The sequence below is a fragment of the Dipteris shenzhenensis genome, chromosome 10 (assembly GCF_047967505.1).
Source record: "Dipteris shenzhenensis isolate YYH24624 ecotype China chromosome 10, Dip_SZ_1.0, whole genome shotgun sequence".
In the NCBI taxonomy this organism is placed as follows: Eukaryota; Viridiplantae; Streptophyta; class Polypodiopsida; order Gleicheniales; family Dipteridaceae; genus Dipteris; species Dipteris shenzhenensis.
This window is the reverse complement of record NC_141605.1, coordinates 20284098-20305349: the sequence shown is the minus strand read 5'-3', so window position 1 is coordinate 20305349 and position 21252 is coordinate 20284098. Positions and strand designations below refer to the sequence as shown.

General features: G+C 47.4%; 1 protein-coding gene across 4 annotated transcripts in view; it reads left to right on the top strand.

Moving 5' to 3' along the window:
- LOC147897531 (biotin--protein ligase 2-like) overlaps window positions 1–19094 on the top strand; it is a 117643-nt gene extending 98549 nt beyond the window's left edge. For 2 of the 4 annotated variants that reach the window (XM_087380006.1, XM_087380008.1), the window contains 6 exons: window positions 9156–9276; window positions 9396–9551; window positions 17590–17635; window positions 18103–18172; window positions 18260–18336; window positions 18436–19089. In XM_087380006.1, the coding sequence (XP_087236132.1) occupies window positions 9156–9276; window positions 9396–9551; window positions 17590–17635; window positions 18103–18172; window positions 18260–18336; window positions 18436–18490 (525 nt within the window). In that variant the 3' untranslated portion in view covers window positions 18491–19089. Of the gene's footprint in view, window positions 1–9155; window positions 9277–9395; window positions 9552–17589; window positions 17636–18102; window positions 18173–18259; window positions 18337–18435 lie in introns of all 4 variants that reach the window. The other 2 variants (XM_087380009.1, XM_087380007.1) reach the window with 2 other exon arrangements.
- The last annotated feature ends 2158 nt before the right edge of the window (window positions 19095–21252 follow it).

Sequence of the window (21252 nt, the reverse complement as noted above, 5' to 3'; positions counted from 1 at the left end):
TGTGAGGAGGGACTGCCTAGTGGAGTGCTATCCTTTGGATGCTCTGACCCTGTATCCTGTAGGCTGGGGAGATCTCATCAATCTGAAATGTGTGTCCTCCCTCTGTCAAGCAAGACACCATCCCCCAGGTGTAGTCTCTATGAAGACTTTGCATGCGTGTCATGATCTTGAGGGCTCCCATCCAAATCCTCACTGCGCTACGACAGCTCCACAGGCAGTGCGGGATAGTCTCCAGGACACCATCGGAGCAACAATGGCATTGACCCTCCACTCGCATCTGCTCCAGCCAGGGTCCGATGGGCAAGCCTCCGTGGGCGGCGAGCCAGAGGAAGTATGAAATCTTCCTCGGCCGCAAACTGGACCACAACTACGTCCAAAACCTGGAGCGAACATCCCGGGGCACTCTCTAGGTCACCCACTGCCTCTCCCTCGAGGGGGTCCACCTTGACGAGTCCATTTGAAGCCTCCTGCCAATCCGTGTGGTGTAGGAAAAGAAGGGCACCTCATCCACGTGCTCGGCTAGGCCACCCCTGGAGGCCAGAACCACTCTCCTGGATCCTATTGGACCTCCCTCAGGGGTCTACCCTCCCACAGCCAAAGGCGCCATCTAGGGGCGTCATGCTCTGAGATACTGGGAGGGTCAATGTGCGACACTCCTTCCCCAAACGTCCCACCACTCTGATCATTTGCCAGTGAATCCCATCAAGACTCCCATCCATCTCGGGGTCTCTCTCAGTGAGTGGCTGGAGTAGGCCTCCAGGTCCTACACAGAAGAAGCCGGGGTGTGTGCTGCCTCGCTGCATCAACATTCTCAAGGGAACACCAGTACGGGAAAACGGCCCCAACCATTTGCTATCTCTCCAAACACGAAGTCCTTTCCACTAGGACTTAGGAATGGCTAGGTCAATCTCGCCTATCCGTTGCCCTGCCCCTTGCAGATGTGCTAAGGCGTCAAGCCTCGCCTCTGCCTCGATGGGTAATCTGCTCCAACAGCCAAAGGACCCTGCTGGACCACTGTCCAAATGTGTCCAACCAATGTGAGTCCGCTGTCCTAGCATACATCCCTCTTGATCTCTGATCTCTGGGTGCCACAAGGGGCTGGCGCTCAAACTCCTCTCTGCATCTGGGCGGAGCACGGATGAGACCCCCTGCCAGTCTCTGCCAAACCCTATGAAGGCTCCTCATCAAGGGGGAACCCTTCCCCGTAAGGGGGGCCTCTGAGAAGATCCATCTATGTGAAGGCTGCCACTGTCCCCCAGTGTGTGGGGTGTTCCTTAGAAGCCCTTGTTGTAAGAGGAGCTTCCAAGGCTCTGCACCTGGGGTGAGGCCATGAACCACCAACTTGTCCAGAAGGGCTCTGCTGTGCATCTCCGTATCAATGATACCCAAGCCTCCCAGTGCCTACGGCATGATCACCGTCTGCCAAGCTACTCGGGCTCTAGTGTTCCTCGTACCGTCTGAACTTGCCCAAAGGAAGTTCCGTACCAACCGTCGGAGCTGCCCAATGCATCCTCTGTGAAAGCACCATCAGGAGGCGATATACCAAGCTGTGGCAAGAAGGACCTGGTTTGCCACTAAGGCGCAACCTGCTAGGGAGAGTTTGGCCGAGCTCTAGTAGAGAATCTTACGCCAAACAGTCTCAAGGACCGGGGCAATCTCCTACTCTGTTGTAATGTCAATACCAACTTGGCATCCGAGGTATCTCGCTATCTGGCCCCGCGGTATCCATCTGAAGCCAAAGTCACTCCCCCACTCACGGATCTCCTGTGTCTCCTCAAGGCTTGTGAAGAAACCTATGGCTTTTGTCTAGTTGATCCGTGCACCGGAGGCCTCGCAGTATATAGCTAGGGCGCCCTTGACTCTCTCCAGACTCAGTGTGGTGCCCTCAACATACAAGGCCGTGTCATCTTCAAAATCCGAGCGAAGTAGCTCCTCCTCCTGTCTGATTGGGAGTCTCAACCCTGTGAGACCCGCCACCTGTGATCTCAAGTAGTAGCTCAAAGCCTCCGCCACAAACAGGAAGAGGAAGGGAGCAAGTGGGCAGCCCTAGTGGACCGAGCGAGAGAGAGGAAAGGCCTTGCCCGTGTGTCCTCCGATAAGCATCTGACTAGAGCTCCCTGCATATAGCGCTGAAACTCCTCTGACCCACGTGTCTGAGAAACCCAATCTCCACATATTGCCCTCCAAGAAGGACCACTCCACCCTGTCGTAGGCCTTCTTAAAGTCTAAGAGGACAGCCAGCGGCTGTGACTCCTTGGACCAATCCACTGCCTCCCAGAATGTGAAGATGTTGTCCAGGATGCTGCGCTCCTGGATGAACCCAGCCTATGTGTTGTGGATGATGTCGGTAAGATGGGGCCGTAACCGCAAACTCAAGACCTTGGCGAGGATCTTGTATGTAGTATCAAGCAGAGTGATCGATCTCCATTGTCGGATGTCTGACCTATCTCCCCCTTTCGGGATCAAACAAATCCACCCCCTGCTTAAGGATTGAGGGAGAAAGCATATGTCAAATATCTCCTGGCAAGCTAAATGGAAAGGGGTGGAGATAATCTCCCAGAAGTTCCGGAAGAAGGCCGGAGTCAAGCCATACTCACCTGGGCACTTCTGGGTCGGGAGAGACTTGAGGGCTTCCCAGAGCTCCTCATCTGTGAAAGGCTCCTCAAGTCTGCTGCATAAATCCTGCGAGACTACTGTCAGAACGTGATCCCAGAGTACATCCCGGGCCACAAGACCAGCTGGGGTCATCCTCTCCGTCTGAAAGAGCTGGCTGTAAAAGCCGGTGGTCAGGTCTAGAATCTCTTGTGGGTCAGTGTGCATGATGCCCTGCGAATCCCAGAGACGCTGCAGCTATGTGCCTGCTGATCGGGGCCCAGTGGTCTGAAAGAACTGCTTCGTCATCATGTCCCCTTGTTGCGCCCACCGGGCCCGGGAGGAGTGGTAGGAGAACTCAGCCCGCCAAATCTCCATGTCCTGAAGCTCAAGGCGAGCGCTCTCGAATCTGTCGCTAAGCCACTAAGAACCTGGGTCTTGCTCCCTGAGCCGCTCGATGGAGGCGAGGTCTCTCCTCAAAACCCGCTCACGCTCCTGAAGGGTCCTCCTTTGCCTAAGGGCGTGAGCCTGCAACTCCTCACTGCTCCTCTGAATTGCATCAGCCACCCATGCAGCCCAGCCCTCGCACGGTGTCATCTTTGACTGCTCCCAAATCCCTGCCATGGCTTGCTCGATCTCCTCGTCCTGTAGGAGGTCCTCTAGAATGCGGACCCCCTTTTGGGGGAGACCTCGGCGGGGCTGATCCAAGTGAAGTACTATTGGAGAGTGGTCTGACATTGTGGTACCTGCCAGAATCGTGGTAGATGTGCCTCTTTGTAGTGCCCAGTCCCCAACATAGAAACTGTCTAGTCTCTAAAGCAATCCATTATGTCTCCTTTGTCCAAAGGAGAAGAGGAGGCTGCCAGGTGTAGTGCTGAAATCTGGCTCTCACCACGGGTCTCTACCACTGATCATGAAAATGAATTGCTCCTAGGTGCTATGCTCTGCTGTTGGCATCTTAGAGAAAGAGGCGCCGCCCTACTTGTCTTCCTTGAACTCCAGGTTGTTGAAGTCACCTCCAACAATCCAGGAGTCTAAATCCGGAAGACACTCTGACAGCCTCCTCCAAAAGGCCGGGCGGTGCTAGGATCCCAATCCTGGACTCTCCCATCCGAACTCCTATCCAAACTGCCTGTCCTGGAATGAGCTCGCCCTGATCGTAAACCTATGGAGCCAAAGACGTGAGGCTGAGATGCAGACCCCTCCGCTCCGTCCTACCGCGGGGGACCGCTCCTGTGGACCTCTCCCTGGGAGAAGGTGGTGGTGTCGTCTGATGTCTGAGGCTGAAAACATGTGCTCCTGAATCAAAAGGATGTCTATTGCCCGCCCTACCACTGCCCTCTGCAACTCCTACCGGTGTATCAGGTACTGCGGTTGGCTACGAACACGGTCGTGGAGCCCGTGCACGTTCCAACTCACAATGGTCCAGCTCATGAGGATGGAGGTGTCGAGAACAAGGCTCTCCTGTGAGTGGGTGCCTGTTCCAGAAGACTGCCTTGTGTGACTTTGCTGGGGTTTGGAGGGCGAATAGTCCATGTCTGTGCGGTGACATACTAGGGTGGATACCGGCTCGATATTGATCTTCCATGCCCACTTCATCATGAAGGAGACTTCCACCCCGAACAGCTCTGCACACTTTTGGAGGGGCCAGAAGTATACCTGCTCCACCTTTGCCTCCAGCGGCAATCTGATAACTCCTACCACCAAACCACACACCTGCTCCTCGCGCGTGAAGCACAACTAAAAGTTCACCTCTGCACCATGGGCGTGCCAAAGGTCCAGTCCCTGTGGCTCCATCCACTCGTCCATCATGCATGATATCTGATCTCCCATAATAGCATTGAACACCTCTGGGGACCACTTCTCCAACCCTGTGAAGGCAAACTGGAATCTCCAAACATGGTGTGTCTGAGATCCCACTGCACTGATCAAACCCCCCTTCCGGGGTTGTAGGACCGTGAGCGTTACCTCTAGTGGTAGAGGATATGAGTTTGGAATCTCTAGATAGTTCCAGGGTAACCTCCAGAAGTCCCGCGGTAAGGGACGCCCAGGTTGGAGGTTGGGAGCTGTTGACCGGGAGGATGAGCCTCGTCCCTTAGGATCTCCCTGAACGGACCGGCTGTTGTGATGAGGAAGCAAAAGGGGGTGTCATCTTTCCCTTGCCTGCTGGCAGGGGTGTCGAGGCGGAAGAACCTGCTGCGGAGGTGGAGAGGGGGGCGGCAGGGGAGGGGACACGGGGGGCAAGTGGTGAGAGTGATCATAGCAGGGGGGGTTGGGGGGGGAACCCTGGAGGGAGAGGAAGAGGAGGGGTTTAGAGGGGGAGGGGGAGGGGGAGGGACAAGGACGAACCTGCTGATCAGGCTCGTCGGGGCTCTGGATCCGCTCCTTCGCAGCCGTTGTCGCGCTAACATCCACGGCTTCTGCCAGTGCTGCATCTGGAGCTCCTTGAGCTCACTGCTACTGCAAGGGTGAGTGCGGAGGCTGAACCTTTGAAGCGGGAGGATCATCTGGATGGGCGGTGGCCCCTGTCGATGGGGGAGGTGGCTCCTGTTGTTCCTCCTTCAAGGCCTCTCGGTCAACCTTGTCCCTTTCCCTGTGATTGGCCCTTTGCCTGCGGCGCTTGCGGGCGTGCTTGCTTGGTTTCTTTTTCTTTTTAACCTGGGTCCAGTCCCCTTCTGAGGAGGTAACCCATGGGGTCTGAGACTCCTGTTGCTCTTGTTTGAGAGGGCGTTGGACTTGGGCCTGCTGACTCTGCCTGCTCTGCTGGGGTGGGGGGGGAGGCACTCGGCCATGGCCACGGGGGCAATCTCTGGCAAGGTGACCCATCAGTCTGCAACGGAGACACTGGCCTGGTAACCCAGAAATCTCCACTCACTGTTGAAGCGTACCCCCTTCAAGGGTCTCTAGAAGAATCAACTCTGGGAGGGACTCTGGGCTCTCAACTGCCAGTTTGATCCTAGGGACCCCGTCATTTGCTACCACCACTACGGCCGAATCTGGCGGAGACTCAAGCACCGTGCCAAATGCCCGACCAATGAAGGGGAGGATGGCTCTGTACTTCTTTGGGAGCGGGGGAAGAAAGGTGGAAGGGGAAGAAAGCCCGGGGGGGGCGGAGAGGAGGCGGGAGGGGTGTGAAAAAGGGGGGGGTGAAGGAGTGAAGGGGCGGGAGGGCGAAGAAAAGAAGGCGGGGGAGAGGAGGAGACGAGCGGGGAGTGGATGGCGGAAGGAGAGGCGCATGCGGAGGAGGAGGCGACGAGCGGGGAAGCGGAGGGCGGAAGGGGAGGCACAGGCAAGGAGGGATTGCAAGGCGGGAGATGCGTCAGGAGCGGAGCGGAGAGGCAGTGGGGCGGCGAGGCGGCCTAGGTGGAGGCGGCGGAGCAGCGGCCTAGGTGGAGGGGAGGCGAGGCAAAACGGTGGGGGCACGGGTGAGGCGACGAGGAGGCAAAGGAGAGGTTAGGCGGGGTGGCGATGGTGGGCAGCGGGAGCAACCAGGTCTAAAGCAATCTGTCGAAGAAATTTTATCCTCAGTCCATGCTCTTGTGAGAGCCAATTGTACAAAGCCTTATTTATTGCAATAAAGACCTTCGGGGAGTCCAGCCCTTATTTTTGGGCCCTAGTGCTGTGTTTGCTCCTTACCGTTCTCTCCCAGCACTCTATCTTGTTGGCGATTCGATTTCCACGCTTCAACACGTTTCTCGAGGAGTGTATGGAATTTCCAGCGCCAAGCATCTTGCCCCGGGTGTTGCGATTTGCTTTAGAGGAGCCCTGCATTGATTGCGAACTGCCCCACGGTGCCAAAGTAAATTGCGATTTCATGTGGTTTGGGTTTGATTCCCCATGAGATTTTCCATGTTCAAACCTCCTTTTTAGAGCTCCCTTCTCAAGCATCCCCCACTCCCCACTTCTCAAAGTAGGATGACGTCGCTGACTAGACACCACAGTGTGATAGGAGCCACCCCATAGGACACGACCGGGAAGCAGGATATTCCGAGGCGGACCATTGCATCTTCAACCCCTGGGTGTTCCCCACTCCATGAGAATGACATGCTCTCATAGTATGTAGCCTCCTCATCTTGACAGAATGAAGAATATCCTCGTAGGCAATCGGTGTGCATCCAAAGCTTCCAGCTGCTACCTGGACATGGGTGCTTTGGCCCCAGTCGAGGCTTTGGAGTTGATGGGGGAGCGTGGGATGATAGCCATCTGTGAGGAATTTGGTGAGGTGATTGGTATGGTGGACTGTGTGAGTTACAGTGACAGGTACGTTTGGGCAAAGCAGTCCATGCATATGGCACGGCGCATCATGGATGATACCTTTACGCAATTGGGTGCTGCACCTTTTAATTCCACAGGTTATACTTATAGGATGTTGTCTGAGGAACAACACTTAAAGCTGGAGTTCGAAAAAAGCCACAACAGCTCAGCAAAAGGAATGGCAGGCTGAGCTTTAGGAGAAGGAAGAGGGATGGAAAAGAGATCAAGAGGCACAATTTCATGAGAAGGAAAAAGCATGGAATGTACAGTGGGCTGCACTTCATCACCTTCAACAACAGGAGTGGAAGGCAAAACACAAGCCATGCAGAGCCACCACACAGCCCAACAAGCAAGACTACATCATGAGTTGACAATGCTACAAGAGACCCACAAGTCTATGGTGTCAAAGCACGAGAAATCTGAAATGAGGGTGGCTGAATCAGAGACTCGGGTTGCAGCCAAGGACGGGGAACTTTCACAGCTTAGGGAACAGCATGCCACACTTGAACAGTCCCACTTTGCAGTCCAAGCATGCTCACTAAAGGTCGGCATACCATCTCTACATGTCAAAGTACAAAGTTAAGCAATGTACTGGGCACCATTTAGGAGGAAGAGGATGATATTATCACTCCAGAACCTCTGTCAGAGCCACCAAAGTCAATCTAATGTGATGTACTAGGAATGCATTTTGGTCCAGTAAGCTTTGCTCCTGGACATGACACTTTTTCTTTCTTCTCGGTTATGTAGCTCCATCTTTTTACTCATTGTATATATGATGGTGTCTTCTGCATGATGGTATCATTGCTATTTACTCCGTGAGTCGTAAGGCCAAGAGACATTTTACTTTTTTGAGTTGTAAGGCCAAGTGCCATTTTCATATCCTTCTGTAAGGCCCAAAGCATGGCTTATAATTTCTCACTTTCTCACTCATATCCATTGACTATTCAATGGGATAGTGGATGATAGTGGCGGGGTAAATTGTCGTAGATATACAAAGACGACCGTGGTCACATGCCAACGGAAGCAGTTACATGTTGACCATATGTCAACCCAATGTCAACCATATGTCGATCACATGTCAACCATACATCGACCACTTGTCAACCGAAGCAGTCATATGTCAACCGTTGATCACATGTCGACCAGAGCACATGGTGCTGCACATGGAGAAGTTGTCACAACGGATGTCATTCCACTGGGTCCAGCTCAATACCACTCAGACTCACTGGCAGGTGCACATGGAGCATTCGGATGCATTAGGAAGTGCACATGGAGTATTCACATCGCACCGACTAGAAGAGGCTAGCGAGTCAAGATGTTGCGGAAGCCATCAAGAGGGAAGCAGCGTAATGGCTAAGGGAGGAAGCAAGGAAGGGGATTTCTAGGAGGAGGAGCCGAATGAAGGTGGGGGGATGGGGATGCAAAGGGGCATTCATCATTTGCACCAATAAAGAGAGGAGAGAGTGAGGGGAGATAGAGGCCCGAGCTACGAGGTTGCCTAGTGTATGTGGATTTCTTGGTGAGAGCTTTGTGTTCTCTGTGAGAGATGGACTTGTGTATCTCAGTAGACATGGTCACCTCTTGTCCATTTCAGCGACTTGTGTACTTTTGAGTGATATGTGTACTTCTGTCGACATGGTCACCCTCGTGTCATTTCTATTTCTTTAGCATACACATTTGGTTATGACTCCTGTGAGCATGAGTATTGTTGTTCTCTTTGTGTCCATCCCCTTCTTCTCTTTCCTTGGAGTGGTGCTCTGTCCTGTACTTGCACCATCACCGGCACCGTGGTTCACGCCATTACCATTGCATAGTTGCATCCTCACCACGTGATCCACTACACCATAGCGTATGATGCTGCCACACACTCCCTGCCCCTCACACAAGTGGCCTTTGGCCTCCAGTAACACCATATCAGAAGTGGTAGTATCCCCCCTAAAACAAAACATCTTGTCTCATGTCACTGCTAATTAAAAATTTAGTTTGCTACTGGTTTAATCTGATGCATACAGGATGGACATTACCGTTCCAATCTTTAACCCAGGAAGTACAAAAGCATCAAATCATTGTATCAATTTACAGATGTTACACACTGTTGAGTCATCAAATATCTCGAGTTACAGTTCTAAAGTCAAACAAACAACAGTAGAATGTCTGCGTACTGTCTGGTTACTGAGGCTTCTTAAGAAATACCAAGTATGGGAAGATAATGTTTGACTATTTGTTCAAACCAGCTTTAATCTCTCTATCCAATTGTGGACCACACTTTTTTATGATCTATTATATAATATTTTATTGCTCCTGTGCAGGGACTTCCAGCTATACCAGTGAAAATCAAATGGCCAAATGATATCTATGCAAATGGAATGAAAGTTGGAGGTGTATTGTGCACATCCACTTATAGCGACAAGAAATTCAATGTTGTTGTTGGTAAAAAACTTTTTTTATTGCCTTGTCATTCTGAGACATGAAATTAGGGTTCCTTTTAAACACGATGGAATAGAGCTGACTCTGATAAGGGAAAATATTTCTTGTTTATGTATATGCAGGAGTTGGACTAAATGTAGCAAATCGGAAACCTACAACTTGTATAGATGCTCTGCTGCAAGATCTTGTTGCTAGCGCTCCACCTTTTGAAAGAGAAGTGTTGCTTGCTGCTTTCTTTGAAAGATTCGAAGCATTATTTAAAATATTCGTGAAGGAAGGTGATTGGAGATAAAATATGTATTTTGTATTTTAAAAATTTCCTCATTGCAAGCCAAGAATTTGCATCTGTATGTTACGTCAGTCCCTCTGTGTGTGTGTGTGTGTGTGTGAGAGAGAGAGAGAGAGAGAGAGAGAGAGAGAGAGAGAGAGGGGGGGGGGGGGGGGTTGACATGAAATGAAAGGTTTTATTAATGTCCTCTGGATCGATGGGACAGTTAAGCACAGCCACACCATATGATCACTTGCTACGGCCCTTAATAGCTGCTCCACTTATCATGGACTACATATCCTTCATGAAAAGGAAAATGAAAATGAAGGGGGGGGTGGGGAGAGAGAGAGAGAGAGAGAGAGAGTTTCTTAAAATCTTCGAAAGACCGATGGGTCTATGAGACTGTGAAAAACCTAGTACAGACGAGTTGTGAGGGTGGAGCTACTAAACGAGCATCCACACCAATGTAGAATGCAAAAATGCAAAATGATAGTACTCAGTACAACATAGTCATGTCCGTGGTCGACTACATATCAATCTCATCCTCATCATCGTCATCAGGACATCAGGGTGGATGAGGCAATGGAGGCATGAAATTGACGATAGAGTGTTGTCAGCTGCTCACGGGTGCGGCTCTGTGACGTCTCCTGGTCATAGCTCTGCGTCTAACAAGAGCCATAGTAACCCCAGTAACCCCTGGCGGTCGGGCTCCGACTCTGAATAAAAAGGGGATCTCCCCCAAGTGTAATCTGCGCGTCAACCCTCTGTCTGAGCTAACGGGTCTTGGCTTTGGTCACAATCATGTCGAGGCCTCATCTCGTGGGTGTCCATGTGATCTGGCAGGAAGAACTCTGTGATAGAGCTCTGAGAAGGATCTGCTAAGGAGTGAGTCTGCTCCTATTTCCGTTATCGAAGTATCCTCTTGCGGTGCCTGACTACCTCATGGATGAAGCCCGCCAAAAATCTTTGGTCTGGGTAGGAGAGGAATCGGGACAAAACCCCAAAGCTATCTCTGAAGAGGCAGTAGAAATGCCCTCGGATCTCATAGTAAACAGGACCCTTGTTTGACCCCAATAGTGCTCATGATCTTGTCTGTCCACCCAGACCTTGGCCGGACTCTTCCTGAGACTCTCTCGTAAAGGGCCATGACAGCCAAAATGATGTAGGTGTCGGAGGAGGTGGCCTCTCGGGACCGTATCAAATGCTTTGTGGAAATCCACAAAGCAACAGTAAACCCTTTGCTTCCGTGCCCTCGCCTCCTTGATGATACACCTAAGCGTGAGAATCAATCCATGGCTCCATGGTCCCGTTAGAATCTAGCCTGTCCTGCTGCTCTAAGTCTCGACACTCTGCAAATCGACTGACCTTGGAATCAAGCATTGATGCATCATGCATAAATCTTGGACATGACATGTCCAATCATAATGGTCTTGTAATTATCTGAGAGAGAGAGAGAGAGAGAGTTTTATTACAGTCTTTGACATACCAATGGGTCTATGAGATGGAAAAAACTAGATACAATGAGCTGAATGGGTGGAGCCTCTGAGTGGGCATCCAAGACGAAGACAAACACAAACACAAACACTAGTACTAAGTGTTTGAGCCCATGGAGAGGACGGTGGATGGACAAAAGCAGTAGAGCCCAGACCGCCTTCATAGCCACCCTCATCCACATTTAAAGCAAGTGAACAACACTATCGGAAGGTAAAAGGCATTCATTCAGCATCCTTGTCTCTACACCCCTTTATTTTCAATTCATACACTGGCCCCAAGCCAAACAACCTAAAAACCCCAGTGGACTACACAGCTTAACACAAGCTCTCCTACTGACTGAGATCAATATCAAGCTCAGAAAATACATAGAAGACCCATGAAACATAAAACTCTAGAAAATGACAACTTCAGAACTGCATAACTGCCATGAACACTTCCTGACAGCTCAAGATATAAAAAACCATACATGCTATGAAACCAGACCCCACAGGAGAGCTTCTTTCAACCGTCATCATGATCATGAAACCAAAAGGGACTGTCCCGTCAACATCAAGTGCACCAACTTCCAGTAGCATGATCACAAAATCATAGGATGTGCAAGCCCTTCATACATGTTCTCAATGGTCTTCACACCAATTCTTCGATCTTCAAGTGCAATTGTCACACCTTTTAGAAACCATCTCTGTGAGCGTACTCTACAACTACAACTTTTCACCATGCACAACCACTTAAGGCCTTCACACGTCTCATATACAAGCTGATTGCTATCCACGAGCTCCCACCTAAATTCTTTGAGTCTAAATTGAACCAAGCTCTCATGTAATAGCTTGCTATCCCTAGAGTTCCTCACAGCCAGTATCTCGTCTTCTTTTCTGCCTTCACGCAATCAGAGCACCCAAGAAGCTCCCAACCCACATCATCGACTACCTACAGCCAAGTCTCCTAGACCTCTAGCAAGATCACAGCCTGTCCTTCTTGTCGCTCACAAAGCTCACATGCTGTCAGGGCTCACCAGCTGCATACGGAGTTGCCACCCTTGTCTCAAAGCTCCCGTCTCTTAGTGGTTAAGCCCCAGGCCTCTAAAGCGTATCGTGCCAACCACTTCAGCCTCTCCCTTGCTCACACAACACCTGGAGATCACCAATCTCAAGACTGTGTAGTAGAGATGCCTTCCCCATGTAGCCATGAAGCACACGGTGCATGCTCTTTCTCACATAAGGTACTCTTCAACCCACGGCTTCTTCAGACTCACAAAACACACACGTTGTTGCAGTTCACCAACCTCCTCAGAGTCACCACCTTCATCCACAAAGCTCCCATCTATAGCGTTCCCTTGCTCCCCACAGTAGCGATGCCCACAGCCTTGTATCAAGAACCTTCAGTGTCGCAGCTTCTCCTTTGGAACAAGCACACACGCTCTCCAATCAAACTCCCAGCCTCTCGCTATTACTTCCCCTTCTCTGTCGCCTTTCAATGCCTTCACACAGATCATCCAAGCGTCCCTCTTTCCTGACTCTCCAACCGGCACAATCAACTCTCCCACTCTGTCGGCCACAGCTCCATCATTCCATTGCTCTCTCCAAAAGCCTCAGCCCAGGAATACCCCCTCAGCAGATCACCCCCCATCTCCATAGAAAAAGATACCTTCTTCGTCTGCTCCCTGTCGCTCCCAAGCCACAAATTCTGAAGCTCCCGCCCCAACAGCCGATCTCCTCACCTCTTAATCGTCATCAAATGCTCACAGAGCTCTCTTCTTCACACACTACGATAGCTTCCTGCTCTTGGAACACCCACCAACATCCATGCATTCCCACTCCTCTCCAATTCATGGTGTACTCAGCTTATGGGTCGCGCCACCCCCAGCTAGCCAAAAAACTCCCACACAGGTTACCGTCAATCTCCCTCTACAGTCACGATCCCCCTCCAGCCCCTCTTTGTTGCACCTCTCCAACCAAGCTTTCCTCATAGAACAGCCCCTCCGAAGGACCTCTAGGCCTGCAGTAGCGACGCCACCCCACTCTTCTAGCTCCTTTTTCCACACGCTCCTCCTGCTCCCCCTCGCAACTGTGTCTTCGCGTAATTGCCAAGCTCCTCCCCGAACTCTCCAGCAGCCACCATCCCACGTACCATGCCAGCCCGCCAATCCAGAAGCATCCCCTTCTCCATCACGTAGCCACCTTGCATGCACATGTACCTCTTGTATGAGCCACGTCATCATTTGCCTTTTACCACTCTCCACCCTTCCCTTGAAACTTTATACCATGGCTATTAATGCCCAAACCATAGACTTAGTGCACACAAATACATGCCACCGACATTTAGTGCTTAGTTGCTCTCAGACTAGCCACATATGGTGAACACAATCCTGACACAATGGATTTACAAGACAACCACGACAAAAAAAATGCTCATGCCCTCATACAGAAATGACTCGGGACAACCATGAAAGGCGTATGTCATCCCACAACAAAACACCGCCACACTCTGGATACCATGCTCTGGATTGTCTGGTGCACCTACACTGCACTTCATCATTTCCCAAAAGTCCCCGTAGAAGTATCTACCATCTCAAGAAAATAGATACATCAATGTAGAGCTTTTTATGAGAGTGTCCATAAGTCAAAGCCACCACCAACTAGCTATGTACATAGCTATGCACCTACCCATCAGCATGCAACAAGTGAAAAACATATTTACGTTTTTATCCACACAATGGGAACCATAGTGTGGTATCAATGTGGTGGCTCTTCTATGCTGTCTAAGAAATAATTCCTACCGGGTGGCTGAGAATATACTAGGGTCTTGGCAAAGATAGGTTCTGATGATGGTGTTCGGTGTGGCAGCGGCATGAAATCTGAATATGCAAGCCTACCACACAGAATGGTTAACATCAAATACACAACCCATAAATAAACTTTGCATGCTGTGTGCATAATAGATAATAGATACACTTACACGTGTATGTGCACGCGCGCGCACACTTCTTTTTGGGGGGTAATACTTAATATTACTGCGTGGGAAACCTCAAGAACAGGTAGAAACCAACCATGAAGTACAAAAATGCAAAATACAAGAGCAACACCTGTCTAGAAGAGACTAGAGAAGAAGAAAACAAAAACCCAAAAGTAAAAGGAGGAAAACATAATTTACGTGCCTGCAAGACAATATCCTCCAAGGTGATCCCCTGTCGAACCAAAAAACCATTGAGTAAAGTAGTAGTGCCACCAATAAAGTGCAACTTCTTTTGACCCTGGTGATTCTTCTTGACATACGCAGGCAGACGGAAACATTGAATCACCGGGTCAAAAACTTGCTGGAGCATAGGATGCATATTCTCAAGTACAAAAGTGCTCTTGGGTGTATTAGAATCTACTTGAGTATCTTATGTTCTCAAAGCCACAGTATGTTCCATAGTTCCATCATCTACTATAGCTGAAGGAGAAATATCCATATCTAAGTTAAAAGACTCTGACTCAATAACTAGAGAGAGATCCATCTGCAACTCAGAAGACTGTGACTCAATAACCAGAGAGACTAGGTGAGAGTCAACTTGAAGTAAAGGAGACTGCTGAACTAAGGAGGGCCTCTGAGAATCAGAAGCGGGCCCTTGAGTTTCAGAAGCATCAAATGGAAAGTGATGAACCATTTAAAGAAGGCAACCCAGATTCAGGCATAAGTGTATCCTGCACTGAAAGAGCCTGGAATGGATTCGACAAAGGAACGGAAGTAGAGAGTGAGATCCGACTCTTTGCCCTGAGGGTGCACCCGTCTCCATTCTTTTTAATTCTTGACTTCTGCATCTTATCTGATTCGGGGGGAGTAGAAGCTGGAGGGATAGACAAAGAGCTCGTAACATTGGCAGCTGGACACGAGAGTAAAGGACAGCTCCGAGCAAAGTGACTGAGTTAACAGCATTCAGGAAAGAAGCAAATTTAAAGGAATGCGAAGTGGATGCACCAAACCATAATCAATATCCAAGAAGGCACAGCCTGCTCCATATCCCATAGAATGCAAATTTGTATGTCCCTGCTTGAGAGTAATAATCCCGCTTGGGAATATGCAACACCCTCCCCAAAAGAGCTGCTATAGTTGAAATGTGCAGGAGAAGAGGTACTGGCAAAGCTTTTAAAGTGACCCAGGACAATAGCGTAAGAGATTCTCGGCAGGGTTAAAAAGTGGATCCCAATGCATAACATAAGCAGAGTAGCCACCTCCATGAACCCCTGCCATGCTAACCAGGTGATAAACTGTGTCCATGTTGGCACAATAGAAAAACAAAAGAGTCGATTTCATTAAGTCTAGCGGCTGCAGACGACCAAGCTCGTAACATAAAGGGCAATATAATTCTACCCATAAAGTAGAGGCATAATCCATGTTGTTGTGCCTCCAAAAAACTTTGAAGCAGAGAATCCGAAGGGAGAACCTGCGAGATAGCCGAACCAGAAACTGGTGTTTGGGAGACGGAGTCCTCACAAAGACGACAGAGGAGGTCCAGCTGCAGCGAGGAAGAAAGAAAACTGCTGAAATCAAACTTGAGTCTTGCCTGGATGAGCAGAAACAGGAGAAGGAGAGTGAGCAGCGCGGTTCTTTTTATGAGTATGTTGCGAAGGAGCAGGGGAAACGAACTGGAGAGCAAAAGGAGCATCAGGGACCACCGGAAGGAGAGGAGATGTGGTAGGTTGAGAAACTCCAGAAAGGGAAAACGAGACAGAAGGAGAAGGCTGTACAGAATCGCTTGAAGGCTGGGGCTGAGCGGAAGGGGATGGTACAGAGGAGACGACCTCCAAGAAAGGCAACGAAACGTCCTGCTCCATCTCGACGACCCCCCCCCCCCCCCCCCGCCCTTCCCCTTGTTGTCAAGTTGGATAGTGCCTAGTCTATTCCGGTTTCATTGTGTGTATTAGTGAGAACACACTCCATATTCTTTTACAAGTAAGAGACGAGCAATCTTGTGAAAGAATTGAGGGCAACGTGGTTTAACTTCAGTGTGTCCCAACCATACTTCTTCCACTAGCAAACAGGCTTAAATTGTGCCTCATGAAGGGGTGCACGAGCTGAGCCAAACTCCCCAAAGTATTCCTAAATCAGAGGATCTGGTTCTCCAAAGAATCCTGCAATGTTGCATCCTTGGTGTGCCCGCTCAAGGAGACCTATCCACTCTAAATCAAGATGCAAAAGGTGTGCTACATCTTGGATACGCTTATGGAACCATGTCCAAATTTTCTCCACAAGTCCAAAACCTCTCACTGTTTGCAATGTGCACAGGGAGAATATCAAGGTTTAAGCAACTTGAAATGTACATACCTCAGCTTTCAGGTTAGAATACAAATCTAAGATCCAAGTTCTGAAAGCTGAAATAAGAAAATAACTACATAACCAAATGAAAACTCAGGATTCCTGAATTTTTCTCTGCCTTGCTCCATCCAACCATGTGCAGCCTTTCAATGTGTCTCCAAGCTTCTCCGTGAACACATACACGAGTCCAAATGGTGCACCCTTATTTATTGTCAAGTGAAAGGGTACTGAAAAGGGGCTGGACAATCCCCACAATCTGCTCAACTACATGCAAGAAGTCACCATCAAACACAATGTTCTCAATTGCTGGCCTTATTCCATCTCCTTGACTACCATGCATCATACGTTAGGATTCACCTTTACCAAGCACGACAAGACAAGGGATTTAGAATCTCAAGGAGCTATGCTGTTGAAAATTTGCAAGGGCTCTTTGTCAGCTGGGAAACATGTATGAGAGTTGCTGACGGCTCATACTTGCAGTATGCTGATTTGTCATTGAATGTTTGGATAAGTTGATACTGGCCCTCATTTTCTTGGTCTATCAAGTTAAGAGTGTTGCATTCATCAATGAACAAGGGCTGTAACCATCAGGCCAGAAGGTATGTTCAAGAACAATATCCTGGTTTCTCTTTTTTTATTCCATGAAAAGCCTATTTCATGAACATGGGGTGAGAAATTGCACAGAGATGTCAAGGTGCTATTGTGCTACATATCAGATCCCACTGCTCTTAAAAAGGGTAGATAGATTTCTCCTGCAGTGGCATGCCCCTTCACCTGCTCTCCCCATAAATTTCTGAAATTGCAAGCATGGAAACATGGGCTTTTAACGATCTGAGTTGAAAGACTTCAAAGCATGTGGAAAATGGGCTGTATTTCATGGTGACCACGATCATGCACATGTGCAAAGGTAACAGATGAAAGTTGGGTCTCGACATAAATGTCTGTCTCCCTGCTTTCTTCAAGAGAGTCACAGAAGATAACTAAACCTTGACAATATCCATGCAGGATCATCATTGCACGTGTTATGCATCACACATTGCTGGATTTTTTGTTTGCGTGAGTTGTGGCAGTAATTGAACTTTGTACTTGAATGTCTCATCCATCATGTAGGGCTTAGCGTACTACTTATGAAGTTGATTTTTGATGGAGACCTGATAGGAGAAGGAAGATGAGATCAGGGTCTAAGTAAATTTTGTACATCAGGAAGATTACCATAGCTGAAGTCTTTAATGTCATAATTCTTGGCATGGTTGGTATAGGTTTTCTTCCCTTGGAGGGCAACTATTATTCAAAGTGGTTACACAGGTACAACTTTCATGATCCACTGGTATTTTGCCTTGCATGTTAGGCATTCAAGTGTAAATAAAGTCTACATTGATGTGACAATTCTGTTTAGTTTGGAAGACTAGGACAGAGAACCTTCAGGCTACAAGCTCTGGCTGATTTATCAGGGAAAGTTTCTTCTGCAAGGGTTTCTCCTGAGTCCTCTTAGTGGATGGCTAGATTGCTTTATGATGGAGGATCATGAAAGGCAATGTATATATCCAAAGTAGAGTTTTTTGAATTTAAACCGTGTCCTGAGAAGTTCCTTTTGGAAGCAAGCATCGATAGAATGCTTTTTTCTGTGGCAAAAAAGCCTTTCTGAGATCAAAAATATCTTTTATTTTATTTTTTCAGTTTCCACAAATACACATCATAGTGTGCGAGATCGTTTCCATTAGGACTAGAGATTGGTGCTGTTACTAATTTGTAGTTATTGTCTTTAAAAACAGTGGACAGAAGGTGGTTTTAGAAGAAAGACAAGAAGATAATTCAGCTTCAGAAATTTCTCTAGTTGTTCACGTAAGAATGCCGCAACTCTACCTTGCATTAGTAGTTACTGAATATATTTCCGCAGAAATGCTAACAATAGGAATGCTTTGCCACAAGGGATTGAGTCCCACAGGATTTCTCCTTGCAACTGATGACCAAATGGAAACGTATGAATTGCATCCTGATGGAAACAGGTAATGCTCTTTCTTTTCCAAACTGGAAGTGTACTAATTGTTGCTTCCTCATTTTTGTGAAGTCCAAAACCAGCATAACATTTCCCTGCATAATGACAGGTTTGATTTTCTGAAAGGTCTGGTTAGAAAGAAATTACAATCTGAGATCCTGTAATACACCCCATGCTCCTCGTATGTCTCGTGTAAAATTGAGAAAAGTATGGTGCCTAAGCTCCATATGTCACCAACTTCAGCCCAATTTCATGTAAGACAGCAGCAGCCAGCAGCAGAGAAACTTCTATCTTTTGCACCTGCTGAACAGGCAGCCCAAATTCGATTCTATACAGAGAAGATTGGAGAGGGATTCTGACCGTTCATGTATAGCTATCACCAGCAACTTTGTTGATCCTAAATGAAATCATCTGATCACAAATTCGATTCTATACAGAGAAGATTGGAGAAGGATTCTGACCTTCCTGTGCTGTTCATGTATAGCTATCACCAGCAATTTTGTTGATCTTAAATGAAAGCATCTGATCAGATGTTTTCTTTAGATGTCTCATGCACAGGTACCCTTACATATTTCAACAATTATATCAATAATTTCAGGACCTGTTGACGTAAAAAAACATGAAGTTCTGTTGGATCCTAATATCCTGGTGCATAGCAGCATGTTTTTTGGAAAACATTGTAGAAACAATTGTGTGCATTTCACTTTCAGGGAAAAAGATGAGCGACCCTCCTAATCCAAAAAAATTGGAAAATTTTAATTGTAGCCAAACATTGGGCCGGGTAGGTTTGGGGGATGGCTCTTCTTCATGGGGCAAAATGAAAAAAATGCATCGTTGCATGGCATGTAGGTGCGCGCTATACTTGTTGATCTCGATAAATGAAAATTATGAGACCAGCATATGATTTACAACAATTATTGCGTCTCTAGTACTCAGGATGATCCTTGCACTCCAGGTCTTGCAAGTCTCAAGCCAATGCTTTCAGTCAGCCACTGCTTTTGTGGTTGTGACCAAACCTTGATTGTCAAGGAGTTTGATTTGATCCCATCATGGCCCAAAATATGCCCAAAGTATTGTCTTTGCTGCCATGAAAGTACTCTTGCTAGCTTTGGGATTGAAGTTGTTACAACCTGAGAGAATAAGTGCCCGCATGACATGCATTCTTTAGTTGTCTTCCAAATCAAGGCGACAACTAGGATACACATACAAAATGAAATAGATGAGGGTCAAGAATCTTGTTTATCAATGATTGAAATGTGGATGGCATTTGGCCAATTCAAGGGTCATGATTGTTGTACTCATCCCTTACACAATTCCAACCTCAGATTGTTATTGAGGCCCCTCCAATCCATCTAATGCATTATCAAGTGGTGGGATAAAAAAGTATGTACACATGGGATAGAAGGCAGGATTATCTTTCATCAAGAGATTTGGGGGAAAGTCTCTCTCTCTCTCTCTCTCTTTCTCTCTCTCTCTCTCTTTCCCTTGGAACACAACAAACAACACACCCCCACCCACCGACACACCCAACATCCTAGTGTGATGAATTAGAGCCTTATCAATCCTTTCTTGCCATGCTCAAGGCTAGAACATGATTCATACATCTCTGTAAGGGGGTGAGGAGTGATGCTTAGTGTCCTCTTATTTTCTTTTTCAAATAATAGTTTTGGACTACAATATTGTTAAAGGGTACTTCAATTTTATTTTATTTATTTATATTTTTCCAAACCGGTGCTTTTTTTATCCAATTGATGGAATTAGATGTATGGCTCATTTATTGATGGGACTTTTAAATCTAAATACGCACATACACTCATGGCATGGTCGACCTTTCTTAGGGAAATTTGAAGCAAGTGCTTAGGATTCACATCATTCTTAGAGGGCCATTGCTAAGATTTCACATAGCTCCTTATGTGCAAAATTATTGTCTTTCTTCCATCGCCTTGCCTTTGTGTAAGCAAATAGGATCATGTATTCAATCCATTGAAAAACCTGCCTTGTTCTCTAGCAATAACAAATTAAGGAAGCATCGACATGCTATAGTTGAATTTGAAAGAAAATAAACTACTTTGTTTCACATCTACATATAAATCTTACTTTTTACCGGTCTCTTTCAACTTCTTATCTAGTGGATCACAATCAAAGTCAAAAAATTTCTCAAATAATATGGCCACAATTCCACATTCAGTGTCAAATCTATTAGAAAATATATATTTTGTGCAATTTACATGTTGTAACATAGATGGGCATCGAGTAACAATGTGGAGCCTTAAATGCCTTGTCGATTCCCTCAAGAAGCGACATACACTATTTGTGGGGCATGAGCTTAGATAGGATGCACATTTACGATCGTAATCTATATCACCATATGCATTGGCTAGTGCTAGGAACACTTGGACCATTGAGATAAATGTTGACTACTACACCCTATTCATGGTTCGGTAGATGATGAAAGCACATATAAATTCATTAATGAATGGTGAGATTCATGGCCACTAAGATTATACATGTTTGAGATTTGAATTAGGTGAATAGGATTCTAGATGCTTTAGAGAACATTATGTAAATAGGATTGCTGATGATTTATGCACTCCCTCATGCTCTATGTTGTATTAGATCCTTTGGGTTCCATATGGTCATATTTCGCCTATTGAAGACATTAAAATCATTATCATTATCAAAATCTCATTCCACTCTCTCTCTCTCTCTCTCTCCATCATGTGGTTGGTAAGTAGTTGCACATTAAATCTCACATGATTGCTTTGTTATTATGTGTATATTTGCCTTGCCATACAAAAGAGAACGGGGTTGCTTCTAATTTCATGCGTTAATAAAATTCTTTAAAGTTTCTCATGTTACAAGACACAAAAATCTTATTATTGAACTAGTAATCTCTATTCTAGACAATGGAACCAAGCTATCTTGG